The sequence below is a fragment of the Perca fluviatilis genome, chromosome 5, assembly GCF_010015445.1.
Source record: "Perca fluviatilis chromosome 5, GENO_Pfluv_1.0, whole genome shotgun sequence".
Taxonomy (NCBI): Eukaryota; Metazoa; Chordata; class Actinopteri; order Perciformes; family Percidae; genus Perca; species Perca fluviatilis.
The window spans coordinates 14,329,273-14,347,231 of NC_053116.1; the positions used below are offsets into that span (position 1 = coordinate 14,329,273).

General features: G+C 39.9%; 1 protein-coding gene across 2 annotated transcripts in view; it reads left to right on the forward strand.

The window, feature by feature from the left end:
* scube3 (signal peptide, CUB domain, EGF-like 3) overlaps positions 1–17,959 on the forward strand; it is a 76,739-nt gene that overhangs the window by 3,471 nt on the left and 55,309 nt on the right. For both annotated transcript variants that reach the window (XM_039801020.1, XM_039801021.1), the window contains exon 2: positions 15,684–15,806. In XM_039801020.1, coding sequence (XP_039656954.1) covers positions 15,684–15,806 — 123 coding nt within the window. The remainder of the gene's footprint in view (positions 1–15,683; positions 15,807–17,959) is intronic.

The window sequence follows — 17,959 nt, forward strand, 5'->3', positions numbered from 1 at the left end:
TGCAAATGGAAGATGTATTCAGGTCAGCCAGGAAAAAAAGACTTCTCCCATCCTCATCGAGATGCTCTGTGACTTTGAGAAGTTAATGACTTTGTGGATCAGGACATTGCGGTTTGGATCGCTCAACTAAAGTGATATGTCACCCTTTAATTTCTCCTATCCGTTTCTTCTAACTATGTAAACCCAATTAAAGCAGATGAGCTCCAAGTCTCGCATTGCCAGAACTATCTCCACAGCGCTGTGGAGTAAGGTCTGGCTACACCACGCATACATTCCAGGATAGGAGAAAAAAATCACAATCGTCCTGGGTGGCGCTAAGCTCCGGACGCAGCGATGCTGGCTCTGCAAAATGGTCTCGTTAAGGAACTTGTTTTGGTAAATTATTTGCACCCCGCAAAAGAAAACGCCACATACAATATTAAATGAATTTAACTGTTCACACAATACAGTATTGTGAGCTATTTAAATTAGCTGGATACATGGTAAAACCTCATTTTGTCTAGCCAGTGTCGCCGTGTGTAAGTTCGTCCACTGCAATCCTCTTCAGTTGGTCCCAAAACGTCCCTGTTAGATAGCAAATGCCGTAAACATCTTCCTTGTAAATCTTTACAATCATTCCCCGAAAGAACCAAGCAGGCCTGCCTTGTTGCACGATTCCATATTTTCTTCAAAACTTGCCATTTTCAGCGTGTAGCTTGATAGCTCGACGTTTGTGCGAACGGAGTTTGAGAACGGCAACACACAGAGCGGAAGGTGAGGGACATCGCAGTTATTCTGGAAATGTACTTCCATTGATCGAGACTAATGAGCTCCTAACCTATACATACAGTACTTTTCCCTAAACAAAATGTTCTCTCTTGTCTCAGTATGTCTTTTCTCTCTCTGCAGCAGGCATGCAGTGTCATACAGTTGTGCTCTCGTTATGATCAGAGTGTCTGAGGCAGGTTGAGCCTCGGGGTAGCCCTCGGTCACTCGCTGATGAGTAGGTGGAGGGGATCGATTCCAGCTTCACTTTAACACTTGGCAGACACACTCCGAAAGCATCTGCCTGACAAGTGTTGCTCCAGTACCACTGTACATGTTGTTACAGAGCAGCCGAGAGAGCAGAGAGATTATTATCTTGACATTACTTGAGTTATGAAAACACTTGATAACAATTCTGTCCAAGAGCAATGCAGTATAAATCACGAAAAACGACTTTGATCTGTGGGTGCAATGAGGACAAGTGAATGTGTATGACTGCGATGAGTGATTTTAGATAGAAATGATTGCACTTAGCAGGCAGAAGTGCTTTCACTTCCCAAAATGAGGCTCCATTATAGACGGAGAATCCTTTAAAAACAGGGAATGGTTGAGGTTTATCATGCCTATTTTTTTCTTCTTTTCTAATTCCCTGGCTTCAGTGTGGCCAAGCTGCAGCTTGATGCATTTTAGTTTAGTTTTAGGGCAGGCAGGCTGCAGCTACGAGTGAGGACCATGTTTACAGGCACATGTAAAGTCGAAGCTGTCTGGTGCAAGCTGTGACCCAAGGCGATTCAGTGGGCCTTCGTTCTGGACAGTTGCTCACTTTCATCCTGGCCGCTGGAATGTAAAACCAAGACATTTTTCTCTCTGCAACAGAGTGTCAAAGATTCTGGCCTCAAGAAATGTGACTTCCCTACTCAAGGTTTCCAAACGAGAATCTCAATAAGTGCCGCTCCAAATGATATTAGCTGTTAGTCCGTCTATTTCCCCTGGTAATTTGTAATGACCTCCATATTTGCTAGAATGTCTTTCTTTCTTAAGAACATGAGAAATAGTTTATCATTCCACTCTGTTTTTCTTTTCTATTTCTATTGAGCAAATTAAGAATTGATCAGCGTCACATAAAGGGTTTCCAGCATTAATTTAAAGGAATAGTGCAACATTTTAAGAAATACACTTATTTTAGTATATCAGAAGTTTTATATACCACTCTCATGCCTTTATGTTAAATTTAAGGTTACGGCCAGCAGCCGCTTAGCTTAGCACAAAAACTAACTGGAATCGGGGAAACGGCTAGCCTGGCTCTGGCAAATGGTTACAAAATACACCTACCAGCTCATTCAGCTCTCTAAAGCTCACTAATTAACACATTACACGTTGTTTGTTTAATCAGTCCGACCTGAGGTCTCTGCTGGTTGCCTGGCAACTGCTCAAAGTAAAAAAATAGTTCCCACACATAACCTCCCTGTAAAACTGTGAATGTCGTCTTTACACTCATGTTTTTGTACGGATTTAACAAATTAGTTATAATGAGTTATTAGGTTCTGGTAGATGCATTTTAAGGGATGTCTCAATCAAGTCTTTTTTCCCCTGATCACTTATTTAGTATTTATTGGATGTCTGCCGATACCGAGTCCCTATTTAATTCTTCTGTTTTCCTAGATAATGCAGTTGCACTGTACCAAAAGTACATTGAAGGTATTAAAATCAATTAAATGTAAATGCTTGACAATTGAATAGCTCTACAATACATTAAGACAAAAAAAAATCCTCCATTCAAGTTCTTAATGGGTTTTTTCTACAAAATAAAAAGTAAACAAAGTCAAATTGGATTCTGTTAAGTGTTTATGTTATAGGTGCCGTATCGATATTGAACGCAGCTCTACTAGCGCCTAGCGAAATGCTTGCATTGCAGACATTACAAGTGGCTGTTGGACTGCATTTGTTTTCCAATTTCAAATATTTACACACTGCAGACATTTAAGCCGCATTCTGACACAAATTGTGCTTTCCGTTTACGACACGTAAAACAAAGGATCGGGCTTAGGTTCGTGTTCAGTATTGCCTTGATAGGACACGGTACCGATCTTTAAGATCAGATCGGGACATCCCTATGCATTTTGTTACCAGTTGACAGAGCCAGGCTAGCTTTTTCCTCCTCTTACTAGTCTTGGTGCCAAGCTCACTGTGGCTGCTGGCTGTAGCTTCATATTTCACAGACAGATATGAGACTGGTGTTGATCTTCTCATCTATCAGCTCTCCCATAGCAAGTAAATAAGTGTATTTCCCAAAATGTTTTGTTGTAAAGTGTCCTGTAGTGTTTCAGTGTGTGGGGTGTATGTCTGCATGGATTTGTTTAACTGCCTTGAACCACAGTTACTGTTTCACTTACTTCGTATGCAGTACAAATGTTAGGTCCGTTAGGTCACAGCCCAACAATATAATATATAATAATATTTCCTTTATTTGCCAAGTCTATTGCACATACGTGGAATTTATCCTCTGCATTTAACCAATCCTAACTAATCAGGAGCAGGGGGCAGCCCTAGTCCAGTTAAACCCTAACCTGTGGACACTGCAGATTTACTGTTGCTCCCCAGGGGAATCCATCAGCTGTTATGATTCATCTGTCATGGTACCTTTTCTCCCTTCCTCAAGCAGAAAATCACCTTATCAGCAGCTGGCGAGGCCCCTGTGACCACTATTTGTCACCTTATTTGGAATACTTGAAGGGCTGACAAAGCTGTAGATTTGCTGTGCAACAGAAAAAAGAAGTTTAAATCACCCAAACGTTACCGGGAACACCAGGGCAACTGCTTTAAATGCAACACCCGTGTCCAGTGGTTAAAAAAAAAAAAAAAAAAAAACTTTCGAACCCTCACACTCAGGAGGAAGAGTGCAGAGCTTGTTTGGAACTTGTTTATTTATCAAGGCTTTAATCTGAACAATATGTTCCAAATGAGACCTGTGATGCCTCTCTCAACTGAGGCATTGTGGTTAAATTTAGAAAACTCTCTCCTGCTCCCATCTCCTCCACTCTGTCCCCTTCACTCTGGCAGTGGCCTTTGTTCTCTGTGCAGATGCGGCACTGTGCTGACAACATCCCTGTTGGTTTCGGGGGAGGATGGAGGCAGTGTTGACGGCACTCTGACCCCCATCTTAAACTTACCTCCACAGCCCCCTTCACAAGTGCTGATGGCTCACTGATGAGCCTCAGTGCTGTCCCTCAGCCAGCTGCAGCGGCTCTTAACTCATTAATCCTCTAACCCCCCACCACAAAGACTTGTTTTTCTGTTTCATTACTCACTGATTGGGGATACTATGACTCAGGAGAAGATATCAGTGGGACTGTCATCTCAGGCTCTGTACTTTCCTAGGCCCACGGCTGACGCTCCACCATCCTCTACTATCTCCTCTTTCGCCCTGATCCCCGCTCCCCCGTGTGACCTCTCGGCTGAATAATGGGGCTGCGTCTCTCTTTGAGAGTTTGGGGGAGTCAGCGAGGGACGTCATTAGGCTGGTCTGCGGTGGTCAGCGTTGTCGGAGGGGGGTTGGGGGTCAGAGAGAGCCTTGTTTACAGACTGTGTGTGTTTACATTCCTGGTGGTGAGCGCCAGCTTTAGAGACTGCTGGAAGTGAAAGGAAATGCTCTTATTCTGCTTAGTAATGGAAAAATCCAACCCAATACATCAAGGAATCCAGATCCAAATAAAAAAGCCTAGTTATTTATTTGGTGAGTTCTGGCCAATGCATTCTGGGTAGAAAGAGGGATGACTTCACTGATTAATTTGAGACTTTCTCAATGGACAGAGGCATGGGAAAAAACATATGAGCCTCTGCAGTATTTAATCACCCCCGGTGAACTCCAGATATATATTTATTGCAGACTGTAATAGCTTATACTGTTGATTAATGGCAAGCACTTGTTCTTCATGGCTCTTTTGTTTTAAATCATTACACCATCCGTCATACAGGCATTTGGGCTGTAGCCAGGGATTAGTTTTATTATCGATTAATCTACCAATTATTTTTTTGTTTAAGCATTTGATCTATAAAATGTTAGCAAATAGTAGGAATAAAGTTCCCAGAGCCCAATGTCCTAAAATGTTTTGTCTGACCAACAGTCCAAAGATATTCAGTTTACTATCATAGAAGACTAGGAAAATAAGAAAATGTTTAAATTTGAGTAGATGGAATCAGAGAAAAAATAGTTTTTTCTCAATTAATCAGCAAAATAGTTGCCGATTAATACGCGGTTTACAAGCTAGATGATTAATCTAGTCATTGTAGCTCCACAGGCATTCAGCCCTTTTTAGCACATCATCACAGTATCTGATTTACTGTAGTATTATATGGTTCATGTGTGTCATTCACAAGTTTAAAGTTGGTACTTCCTTTGTCCAGTTGTCTGAAATATTGCAAGAAATGACTGACGAGAACGTTTTTAATATGACTTGCACATTCTTAGAATGAAAAGACAGGGGCATGTGTCAACTAGTCTAGATAAGTGGGTGTCAGTTGGTGGAAATGTGAGTGCAAGAACTTTTGAATTCAATTTTTTTGAATTCAAATATACATATCAACAGTTATTTATTTATTTTTTATAATTATATATGAACCTATTTAAAGTCGCCAGACATGGCATTTTGCTGCACTGTTTAATTATAGGGTACACTTTGAATTTAGCCACTAATAATAATTTGATGATACACAACCATGTTTTACAGAAAATATGCAGCAGAAAGAAAATTTGAGATGTGAATATGGGAAAAATGGCTGGTAATACTGCCATGTCTTTCATTTACCAAGGTTGCAATCTCAGCACAGCATTTATTCTAGTTTTCAGTAATAATAATAATAACAACAATAATAATCAAAATGGTGGTTGGCGATGGTTGATGGTGATGATTAATTCATCAGTCAATCGACAGGAACTGAATCGGCAACTATTGTCATTTTTCAAGCTGAAATACCAAACACATGCTGGGTTCAGCTTTTCAAATGGGAGGACTTATTGCTTTTATTTGTCATACAGTGAGTGTATGATAGCACACTTCATATCTTTGGGTTTTGGACTATTGGTTGGACAAGGCAAGACATTAAAAATGTCAACTTGGGCTCTGCCAAAATATATTGGACATTTTATAGACAAAGTGATGAATTGATAAAAGACTGCAGATAATTTGATAATGAAAATTTGTTTTGGTTGCATCCAACAATTGGCTGAATTATAACAGATTCACTCTTGTCATTAAAACTCACATTGTCTGCTATCAAAGTATTTGAAATTAGTCAGGGTTAGTTACAGGTCACGTGATTGATTTTATATGTTTTCAGTGACAAATATTTTCCAGGAAAACTCCAGATATGCCCTCACATTTTTCCCTTACGTGAAGGATATTTGTATTTTCTGCTCTGGCGTCCTCTTACGCAGTCTGATTGAAATACAGTAGGAGCAGTGATGGAGAGGCCATCAAACACTTGATATGTATGTATATGAGAAATGTTTGCATTAGGTGATTATGCTGTCTCACAGCATTTAAACGAAGCATATATCCAGTCAGTTCCAGCCTACTGAACTTCACATTTCTGAGCTTTAGTAGTTAATGCCTGCTGCACAGCTTACACAGAGAACCATTGACTTTATACCTCAGTTTGACAGGAAACAACTAAAAATATCACACTTGTGCTGTAATTCCTACGTTGCCATCGTTATAGTCGGTACTCTATCTGGTTAAAGCAACCACCAATGAATGTAATTGCTGTGTGCAGAGGGGAGAGTGTCATGTCAGTTAGCTCTGGTTGTATAAATATAAGGTATACAGCTGGACTAAGTGCCACCCTTTCCGTATATAAAATATGCTGTATGAGGCCAAGAAGTCATTAACAGTGGAGGACAAATGCCAAGAAGGGTGAAAAATCCCTTAAAAGGTACAAATGAATTTCTTGTCACTTTGACTACTTATGGGAAACGGTTACAAGTTATGCTCAATTATTCAGTGTGGTATGTATTAGACTTCAGACACTTAGAGTAGAGTGTGTCATGTCAGGCTCTCCCTGCGCTCTCTTAGTATTACTCTATGATTCACTTAATTACTGTAATACGTGTTTTTCTTCTGGAGGTGGTCCGGAGGTCTATGAGTCATAGTCTATTAAGGCCACACATGCTAAAAGAAAAGGCACAGCACCAGATGCTTGGTCTATGATCAAAATCACAGAGAATCGCCATTATTTATTTAGAGAGTTTGAGTCTGAGATAGGTTTTATAAATGGAGCAAGGTGAGTCCACTTGCTTTTTATTCTGCAGTCTGTTTTATTTTTATATATTTATTTTATTGGAAAGCACACACAATAAAGGCATCAACAGATTGAAGAAGCAGATACAAAGGTCTTGTATGTGTTGGTTTGAGTTAGCCAATCACCCCGAATACACATTCATTATATATCACTGTACTGTATACAGAATCAGACAGTTGTAGAATAAAAAAATTAAAGCAGTACATTATTATTTTGGACTGAAATAGCTGAGCAAGTTCTTGGAAGCAAAACATCGTAGAATATTACAGGGTCACTATTTGCACTATTTGTTTTCGTAATTTCCACTTTTGTTCTGCTGGAAATTAAAAGGGTGCAGAGTTTAGGGACTTGATTAATAAAATGTGAATTGAAGTGATGAATGAATAAACCAATTCAATCTTAGGAAATATATTTTGCACAGAATGAACGATTAGTTGATAAATCGATTTTGAAAACTGACTGCAAAAATGACAAAGATTTGATAGTTTTAGCAGAACTAATGCAACTAAAGAGGCACTCCAGCCATTTACCATTGCACTTCTACAAAGTCGGGGACTCCCAAAAAACATTAAAAAAGAATTGTCAAAACATTTAGAGACAATTAGCCTCTTGTATGGGTCGCACTAACCTACATTTCCCATAATGCCACTCAATGACGTCTTTCATTTGATTACATCATCAGGGTTATTTTGTTCAAACTTTGGAAAACTCCCTCCAGGACATTTTGCACAGACTGAGTAGTACTCCCTCGTCAGGAAACTGAACTTCATGTGTAAAATTGGTGGAGAATGCCCCTTTAAGGAATATACAAACATAATAAGGTCCAGTCATTACTGTCATTGTGTCACACAACTAATAGACATAAATAATAGACAATCAGTAGACATAAGGAATAAAAAGGAAGTCCTGTGCACTCTTGGGTGTAAACAAGGTAAAGGATAGCATAGATAGTCTTTCAGCATGTTAACATGATATTGCTCTCCTTAAACTCAGCTTGCATGTTTTCGTTCATTTTCCCTTCAGCCTCAGATTAATCTGAGGCTTCATGGTTGGTGCACACAAGCAGGGAGGGACCCAGGGTTTTGAAGTTGTGATCACAGTTTCTGAAAGCACAGGATCAGTCAGTGGTCATGATTCCTAAACATTTAGAGTGTGTGAAGGATGAGTGTAAATATCCCGAATGGAAGCAGTTGATATTTTTATTCACAACTTTTTAGAGGCTTGCTGGACAGCCAACAGTGTGTCCCTTCATTAGCTGAAGGGGATCTGGGTAAGAGGGGGGAGAGATGCTAAATTTTGTGTTAATGTTGACGTCTGCATTTCATCAAAACCATTTTTTTGTGGGGGCTGCCCAGTCTGCTGCCCTGCACATTTTGAAAAACACGAAATTTTTACAGTGTGCTGTGATAATCTTGCAACAAGCAGCCATAGTTCCTGTCCTTTCCACAACCTCGTCCTTACTTCCTCTTATTAGTGTGTACCATATATAGCACTAGATGTAGACACATTCTACTCTCTATTATTAATGTGATGCATTGTGCATATACTACTATCTTTTTTTAAGGAATCTAGCAGTTTTGATTTGGTTCAAGCATATGTAGTAGCATTATGGCTGCATGTGGGTACATTATTTGTATAAATGTGCTAATTTTAAAGTCCCCCTCCTTCCAAAATTTGTTTTGCTTGTTTTGTGTTACTTTGATGTTTGAGCTGTGCACAATGACGTATGTGCAGAGTTAGTTTTCACATTCATCTGCTGAAGGAGGAAAGTTTCCCTGTGCTCACCTTTTATATCTGAGAATAAGATGCATACCTAACGGCATGATTTTTTGACATCTCAACCAATTCAGTGATGACTTTTCAGTGAGCGACATCTTGTATCCAGTAGTGTCCAAAGTAAGAAATGGTTAATAGATTCTGCATTATTGGACAGTTGAATTATTGGATGTGAAAGAGTAGATTTTGAGTCATTTTAAGAATTTTTAACAAGGTAATTAAACTTATTTGTAGAAATAACAAATTAAACAGAAATTATTATTAAAAGCTGTCATTTTATTTGTCTAAAAACATGTCTCGAGGGGGATTATGTAGTTTACAGGAACATCGGACATGAAAAAAAATAAAATCTCTGGGGTCGGAAAGAATTTTCTTTCTGTTTTACTGATCTCAAATCAACACCCAGGAAATTAGCCACTTTTCCAGGTTGTTGCTTTGTTTTACAACAGATGTGTGAGTTAAACATCATATCATCAAATGGCTGATTTACAGCCAGTAGATAAAAGCGGTGTTACTGTCTGTCTTTCATACATTACAGCCATTCAGACTCTCTGCTCTCTCTGCTGCTTTGAGTAATTATCCTGACCTTAACCCCATCCTGCACAACCACAACCCTAAGTATAGTGTAAGTGTGGTTCTAAGATGGATAATTACAATACTTGTCCCTTTGTAATTATACGCAGTACGACAAACGCTGTGATCCCAAGAACACCATTTTATGGACTTGAACCCAGCACCCTTCCTCCTCTGCCGCAAGGAGCTCATGAAAATGAAGGATTTCATCTGAAAATGCTTTTGTCAAGAAAGAATGTTTTGTTTCTAATGCGAAACCGCAACTGTTCAAATGTTGCACCAAATCATTCTGTCAGGAAAACACCGCTGAATAATTTGCTGCCCCTCGCTGACTGAATGCATCACTTGGTCCATATTTTTTGGACTATTATTTTGAAGTTGGCTGCAGGCAGCGCGAGTAAAGCTACACCTTTGGGTGTCCCAGCTCCACTCAGTCTATTTCTGTATCTGAAGGAAAGGTGATGGGTTGGAGGGGGGCAGGTTTGGGGCAAAGCAAACAGCGAGGGTCTCAACACTCAAAGTAAACATTACCCTATGTTTGAACTACACACCTTCGGCCTTACAGTTCCCCCACACACTCGTGCTCTACCCTCTGAGTTTTATTCCTGCTAACACCCCCTCGAGCCAGCCCAGCTAAATACACTGCTTATCCCATGGCCTTCTAATAAATCAGGGAGGAAAAGCACCTCTGACAGGGTCTCACCTCCACGGCCAGCAGCTCTTAGCCGGAAGCTCTGACCTACATGTAGGGACTACTTTGGAATAAATGGACTAATGGGTTTTCAGAGTATCTTTCCTAATAACCATCTCTGAGGACATTAAGATGTTTTATCCAGCAACTTTAATATAATTATAATAAATCCCATTTACACTATATGCCAACCTATCCCTGCAACCCTCCTACCGCCACAAAAGTCTGCTTTGCTGAGTCAAGAGCATGTGACGATGCATTTAAGGATTTAGGAGTTTGACACACGGCAAAGTTTAAAGTTTTATTGATCATACAATAGAATAGCATGAAGTGAATCGGTTTCAGGGGAGAGAGAACATGCTTCATTATTGTACGACTTGTTTTCATCCAACAAAATCATTGAACTCTGTGAATGTCAGTGGCTTTAAAGTGCATGAACCAGAGGAGAGCTGCGACAGCAGCAATATTCAAAATGACACATACACCGGAGGAAACTGTTTAAACATCTGAGCATTGCCCAACTTCTCTTTGTTCTTTGGTTTTCTTGTTTTGACTTTGTTTATTCATCCTTGTCTCGAAGCGCCGGCTTCATCCTCCACTGCCTTAACTTGTTCCCAACAACTGTGATTCCTCAACACAAAAGAATTAAAGAAACTCAATGAAAAACACAATCTTTTCATCTTGGGCATGAGTCAATTACCAGAGCAGCATTACTGAGCACGCTGCATGTTTTTTTTCCTCAAGCGTTCACATGATCGTCCTCTGGACTGAACATAAGGATATATTGATTCTGACATGTTTATTTCCATGGCAAAGACATGTTGGGTTTCCAACTAGACCAGCACATTTAGGTTTGTCGTCCATGTGTCTGTTGGAACTTTTCCAGTAACTTTTATGGAAGGATTTTCTAAACAATGCTTTGACAGACACAGACTATTGTAGTTTGTGGGCCGGGATCTCTTAATTTGTTTTTATTTCATTTTGTGCACCTCACACCAAAGGCAATGGGAATGTGAGAGTCACAAATTGCTTGTCTCATTGTGTCCCGGTTGACAGGGTTGATTTTTCACATGTTCGTGAAGTAACATATTCACTGTTGGAGAAGTGTTAGCTGGTGCTGTAACTGTACTATGCTACATAAATTGAAAGTTAATATTTGCATAAAGATGTAGTGCAGATTTGCCAGCCTTTTATAGATTGGAGGGAGACTTTTGAGGATGGAGCTGGTTTTACCAAACATAGAGGCTGTTTTGTTTGTTTTAAACCCTAACTGCATAGCAAGCTGCTCTCTGTCATAATTTAAAATTGAACTGAAGTCATTATGTATCATAAGATGGCAGTTGCATAACATTAGAGATACTTACTGCCCAATATCTGGTGCCACTCTTTTGCACTCAACCATTGCCTGAAGTAATAACAGCATCAAACTGTTCTGAATGCAAAATTGACTTGAAAAAGATTCCAGAGTTTTGGCAGAAACAAATATATAATTGACAGATTGTCTGCAATCTTTGTATATTTGTGTTTTAATTTCATCATTAACCTTTAAGCTTATGTACACTGTCAATCTTTGAATCGTACTTGTAGTGTCCGACTTCAGACGTGTTTTGAGGTGTGTGTGTGTGTGTGTGCATGTGTGTGTGCAACCTTGTAGACTGGAAAGATAAAGTGAACTGATGCTCCAGAAGGAGACATTGATAACAACATGAAAAGCGGGATTTTTTGAGTTTCTGTCATAATGAATATTAATTACAACAGAGACTTGGCACCAAGAAAGCTGACAATAAGACAGATATTTTGTTGTGATTAATGCCTCCTCTATTTAAAAACACTTCCTCACATTGCCTCTTTTGTTCTTATCCTGGAAGACAGTCTGTAACGAGAAAGGACCCAGGCTGCTCCTCCGGTGAATCCATATTGTTCTCACATAATATAAATCAATGACGGGCTCAGGGAGCTGTTGGATCACTAAATGGCTTTGTGCAAACTTGGTAAGAGAGGAGCCACAACTGTCCCAGGTGCTTTATTTCTTACTGAATGTTGCACAGAACTTTAAACACTATACAAACACATAAAACCTGAGAAATCTTTACTAGAACAAAAACACCTCAGCTGGTATTGCTTTATTTGGACAGCTCATTGTTGATGCTCAACTTTTGTATTAGGTAACAAAACGCAGATGTTAAACATGTCATTTTGACAATTGGTACGTCTTCACAGACTATAACATTTTGAAACCTATAACCTTGATTCAGACATTTAATACTCTTTAGCAAAGCTAGCGTGGCTCTCGGGAGGGTAATGTCGGGCTGTCTACCACTTTGGTCCAGACTGAAATATGTAACTATTGGATGGATTAAGACATTGATGGTCCCCAGAGGTTGAATCCTACCAATTTGGCAATTGAATCCCTTGACTTTTCCTCTAGAGCCACCAGCAAGGTGACATTTTTGTTTTTTAGTGAAATGTTCCGACAACTATTGAATAGATGAAATCTCGATACAGGTACATGTACAGATTTGTAAATTACCCCCATAGGTTGAATTGTCAGCACTTTGGTAGTCTGTATCCACGATGTGCTACTTCCAGGATTTCTCTTTTTCTGACGGAAATTCTGCCGGATGTCACTCTTTTGGATGTCTGTTTCAGATGTCTTGTTACCTTCCGCTTTCTTTGTGTTGTAATTTTAGACTCCGGTTGATTTCTGAGGACTATGGTTAACTGCTCCTCAGATCTCTGCAGGATAAATCCAGACAGCTAGCTAGACCATCTGTCCAATCTAAGTTCTGTTGCACGACTAAAACAACCTTTGAATGTACACGTTCCACCAAAACAAGTTCCCTCCTGAGGCTATTTTGCAGCGGCACCGTGGCCTCACTCGGCGCTTGGCACCACGGCTTCACTCGGCGCTTGGCACCGCCCAACACAATTATGATTGGTTTAAAGAAATGCCAATAAACCAGAGCACGTTTTTCTCTCATCCTGGAATGCTCTGTGGACTAACCAGACCCTCTTCCGCAGCGCTGTGGAGGAAGGTCTGGCAATGCGAGACTAGCACTTTGGTAATCCCTTAGCCCTTTCATCAGAAATATTATTATACAGTATTTTATATTATTTATTATTTATTTTTTCAAATGACTGTCCTTATCTACAGTCGACATATGGATTGAACCACCCAACATACTGTTGAATAAGGCTCTGTACCAGTGCTGAATATTTTGTTATTTGCCTTATTACAAATTTCAGAATGATTTTGAAGGAGGTTTTCTTACTTGTGGAATTTAACCTGGAAGTTACAGTTTAATTTCAGACCTCAATTATCAGTGTGAGCATGTTAGCATTATGACTTTAGCTTTAAGCACAGCTTCACATAGTCTGTTGGGGCAGAAGCATGGTCAAAGCAAGTATGCGGACGCTAATGACAATGTCTGGCCCAGATGGCACAAACGTGGTACTCGACATGTGTGAAGGTAACAAACGCCAGTCTTGAAGGAAGTGATGTAGAGCTCACAGTATTTCCATGGCCACAGTAGTAAACAAACATGGCGTCTGTAACAGAATGTGTACGGCTCTATTTAAAGCACAGAAGGATGAAAAATTAAAACATAGACGATTGGATGTGTGTCAGAATGAAAAGGTGATACAGTGTCATAAATACGGACATGTTCAGTTAAAACTTCTTTAAACTGGGCAACAATGGTTGCTTTCCACAGAAGTGAACACAAAGAGAAGGGGGCAGCTTTCTCTTGTTGTTTCATGTTATATCCGCCCCAGTGGCAACGCTCCGACTTCAGCTTCACGCTTGCGTCTAGTTACGATTTTCAGGTGGCATTCTCCAGAACGCAACACGTGAACTCGATCTTGTGTAACTCAAAGCGTCTGCGTTCACGTTCTTGCATGGACCGTGTTTCTCTCCTTAGTCTTGATAAATCTATCCTTGATTCAGACACTTAATACTTTTCACACAGTCTGCTTTAGTGAAATGTTAAACTCACGTCAAAGCAGGATGAGTATGAATCTGACCGGGTAGCTTTGTGTACCTTCTCTCGCAATACCAGCATTAACAAACTGCTATTGTGATGTCTCCACTATGTTTGCATCAGGGTGTTCAAAATCCTTGTAATGGATATATTAGGTTCTAAATTGTGACACAGATCTTGTGAAGAGTTTTGTGCGTTTTGCACCATCACTGCCCTCCTTTCCACAGCAGACTGCATGCCCTCTAGGAATAGGCAGATATAGGCAATATGCTAAACTCAGGGGGTTTAGGTTGCAGGTCATTTCCCAGTGGGATCAGCCGGCTCCTGCAGAGGGCTTGTGATAAGAGTGGATATTGGAAGCTATGTAAACCTTGTTAAGCTGCCCTTCCCCTGTGCGCAGGGGGTAATCCTAAACACCTGGGCTAGTTAACTGGGATTTGGTGGGATTAGGGGCTCCATGAAGCAAACCTGATCATGCTTCTGGTTAAATCCATTTTCATTCTTATCTCATCACATTCTTTCTTTTCTAATTCAAACTCAATCTAGCACTTACACGTTACCTTTTATACCTAGCTATTTTATGTCTGCCCAAATTTGTTATTTAGGGCTATGAAAACTTGTCAAGCATAACTGTGATTCATTACTCTGGGCATGAGAAAGTTCATACTGTACATTATATTTTAAAAGCTCAAATGTGTGTTTTTTTATCCAGTTGAAAGCTGCTTGTTTTAACATTTTATTGGTTGGGGTTTTAGCCACGCTAGCAGCATGGCTTTTTGGGATGGCAATGTTGGTCTGTCGGTCAGTCCACTACTTTGGTCCAGACTGAAATATCTCAACAACTATTGGCTGGATTTTTCGAAAATTTCGTACAGATTCATGGTCCTCAGACGATGGCAATCCCCTTACCTTTTCTCTGCCATCACCATGAGGTTGAGATTTTTGGCTTTATTAAAAAAATATCTTAACAACTATTGGATGGATTGCAAAGAAGTTTGGTACATATATCCATGGTCCTCAATGAATGAAAGGAATCCTAATGACTTTGGTGATCTCCTGACTTTTCTTCTAGTGTTGTTACAGTAGGTTAATCTTTCAATTCATCCAACACTTTTTGACAAAATACATGCAAAACTAATGACATTGCTAAAAGCCACTGTACAAGACTTCATTGTTTGTTTGTTTGTTTTTTAACTGGGGACATTGCCCCAAGAGTCATTGTTTTGTTTTCTTCCATTTCTTATTCAGACTTTTAGATATTTCTTTAAATTCCATGGCCCTTTTTTCAGAGACAAATGTCCAGTTAATCACTTAAAGGCCACTGTACCACAATCAATAAGTGGGTGTGTTCATAATTTTGGAAGAAAATGTTCTTGACAATGGCACCAATTTAACCAAGTTTAACCTCACAATCATGAGAATGTGATTTTTAGTAACTTTTAATGTGTTTTTGTATTTGGTCTTTCACTCTGAGTGGTCCAATGTAGCACAGTCAATTACATGGAGTTTGACATTTCGAAAATCTGTATTTTGTGGTGTAACTATGTCACCATCAACAACAGCATTTCTGCTTCATCAACTAATCGACTCCCCCTCCCCCTCCCCCCTTTCCTCCTTTCTAGATGTGGACGAGTGTGCAGAGGCGCTTGACAACTGCAGCATCGATGCCATCTGCCAGAACACCCTGAAGTCATACAAATGTATCTGCAAGTCAGGCTATAAAGGGGATGGCAAACATTGTGAAGGTAAAAGTTTTAACGGATTAATATGCTCATTTTCAGCTGTAGCTGGAGGCACAAACTTCTGCTCCCCTCTGTGGGAGCACAGCGAGGAGTTTTTACAGTACATTGAAGTAAAAGGAACATTTCTCATGTTGATTTGCCTTATCTTTCTGAAGGTAAGCCCCTGGGCCAGTGACAGGCTTGATAAAACCTTCTGTCTCACTCAACATACAGTAAGTCATTAGCTTTAAGACTCTCCTGAAAAAGGAGGAAAGGCGAGGGAGAGAGCGGCGAGGAAGGGGAAAGCCAGGTGCAGAGTGCTCCTTTGTGACAAGATGAAGTGAAGCAGTAAATTTCCTACACATGTTGGAGGAGAGAATTAAGATAGTGGCTGAAACGGCAGTCAGAGGCCCTGCCAAGCAGTCAGGGATATTTCCACAGCCAGAGGCAGGCCTCGACTGTCAGACACAAGTCTGTTTTTCTAGCCTTTTTCAATGTGCCCAAAGCCTCAGGATCATTATATTCCACAACTTTTATTAGTATTATTACAAAACCATATTTCACAATGCCATTTATTTCCTTACTAGTATTATTCTTTCATTTACTTGACCGAGTGTTTTTCATGGCCTCCTGCCTGTAGGTCATAAAAGTTTACTTTATTGAATCTATTGTAAAGTATGTGCAAGGTTGGGTTTCCATTGAACTGAAGGTTAGCTGATGGCTCCTCAAGGCCGATATACTCATACCATTCAAAATTCAAAAGCAACATTCATAAAAATAAGAAAGAATTCTAAGCGTTTCAGTAACTGGTGGTAAGATTTAAGAAGCATGCTTTGTGACCGCCTGTTGCTGCACCTATTTGTGTTAAAAGAGAGCAGCAGAACTAAAAAAATAAAATGAAAGCATTCTCATGTTTCCATGCTGGTTGGCTTAATCCTCATTACCACTTCCCACCCAGCTTGTCTTTATAGTCTATGGTTCAGGTTTGATTTTTAGGTTTTAGTGATCTAAGGGCTTGGCTCAATGTAACCTGTAGCAACAGCTGAGATTTTTTTGAGTCCATATGAGTTGACGTTTTTATCTTCCAGGTTCACTCCTGATTTGTCCGACACTGTTAAAGGATACATTCACAATCTTTGAAGTCGGTCTTATAATAGTCAGGTGTCTATACTTTGAAGCAGGTTTTGCTTGCTGTAAAAAGACCGAAACTGGGGACAAAATCCTAAGTCCTTGGTTTGTGCAAAACATCTATTCCAAAGTTTAAAGCTACTAGGAGGCTTCAGCGGTCTTTTTTAGTCAAACCTTGTAGGTATCTTCCAAAGTGTTAGGACAAGATTCCCTCATGGACAGTGTTTTAGAGGGATATTAACAAAAAGAAGGAATTCTGTTTGAGGTCTCTGTAGTTTTTCTAAGGCATAAAATACAACAATGAACCCCATAATGACCACCTAAAGCACAAACAGGAGTTTTGAAAGTCATTTGAAAAGAATCAGTTTCACTCTCAATCATTTTAATTTGAATGACTTAATAAATTAGATGTGTAAGTTGAATATAATAATATCTTATGTTATTCATACCTATCTAAACTTTGATATATCCTTTTTTATTATATACTGTATACAAATCTTGTCAGTAAACCCAACTAAAAACTGTTATTCTTCTTATTACATCCTTTTTATAAAACACAAACCGACATCTTGTAGATGTAAAGGGAGAAAAGTTTGGAGTTGACTGAGGAGGATGTGACAAGCTATTGGAGAAAAATCACTTTTGTGTAAACATGTGGTGGGTGTTTCAGGTTTAGAGAGGAGTAGAAAAGTGATGATTGTGTGCTGTGATCGGGGAATGACAGAGATGTGTGGGAAGTGGAGAAGCAGGGAGCAGGAAAGTCTATGGAGCAGGAGAGTGTTTCTTTGTCTCAGTCCATCTGCTGTCAAGTCCAATTAAGCCCAGAGTGAGACAGCCTCAAAAAGAGGAGCTGAGCGACCGGAATCATCGGCCCTAAATGGGCCAGTAAGTGCTGAGTGGAAGTGCGCTGTGTTCTAAATCCACCTTGTCTGGCGCTCCTCAGTACGGGCCCCTCAACCATCATCATAACCATAACAGACAACTCCTCTCAGGCTGTCATGCCAGTCTGCAGTCTGCTCTCTTACTAATGTGTCACCGTTCTTCGGTTT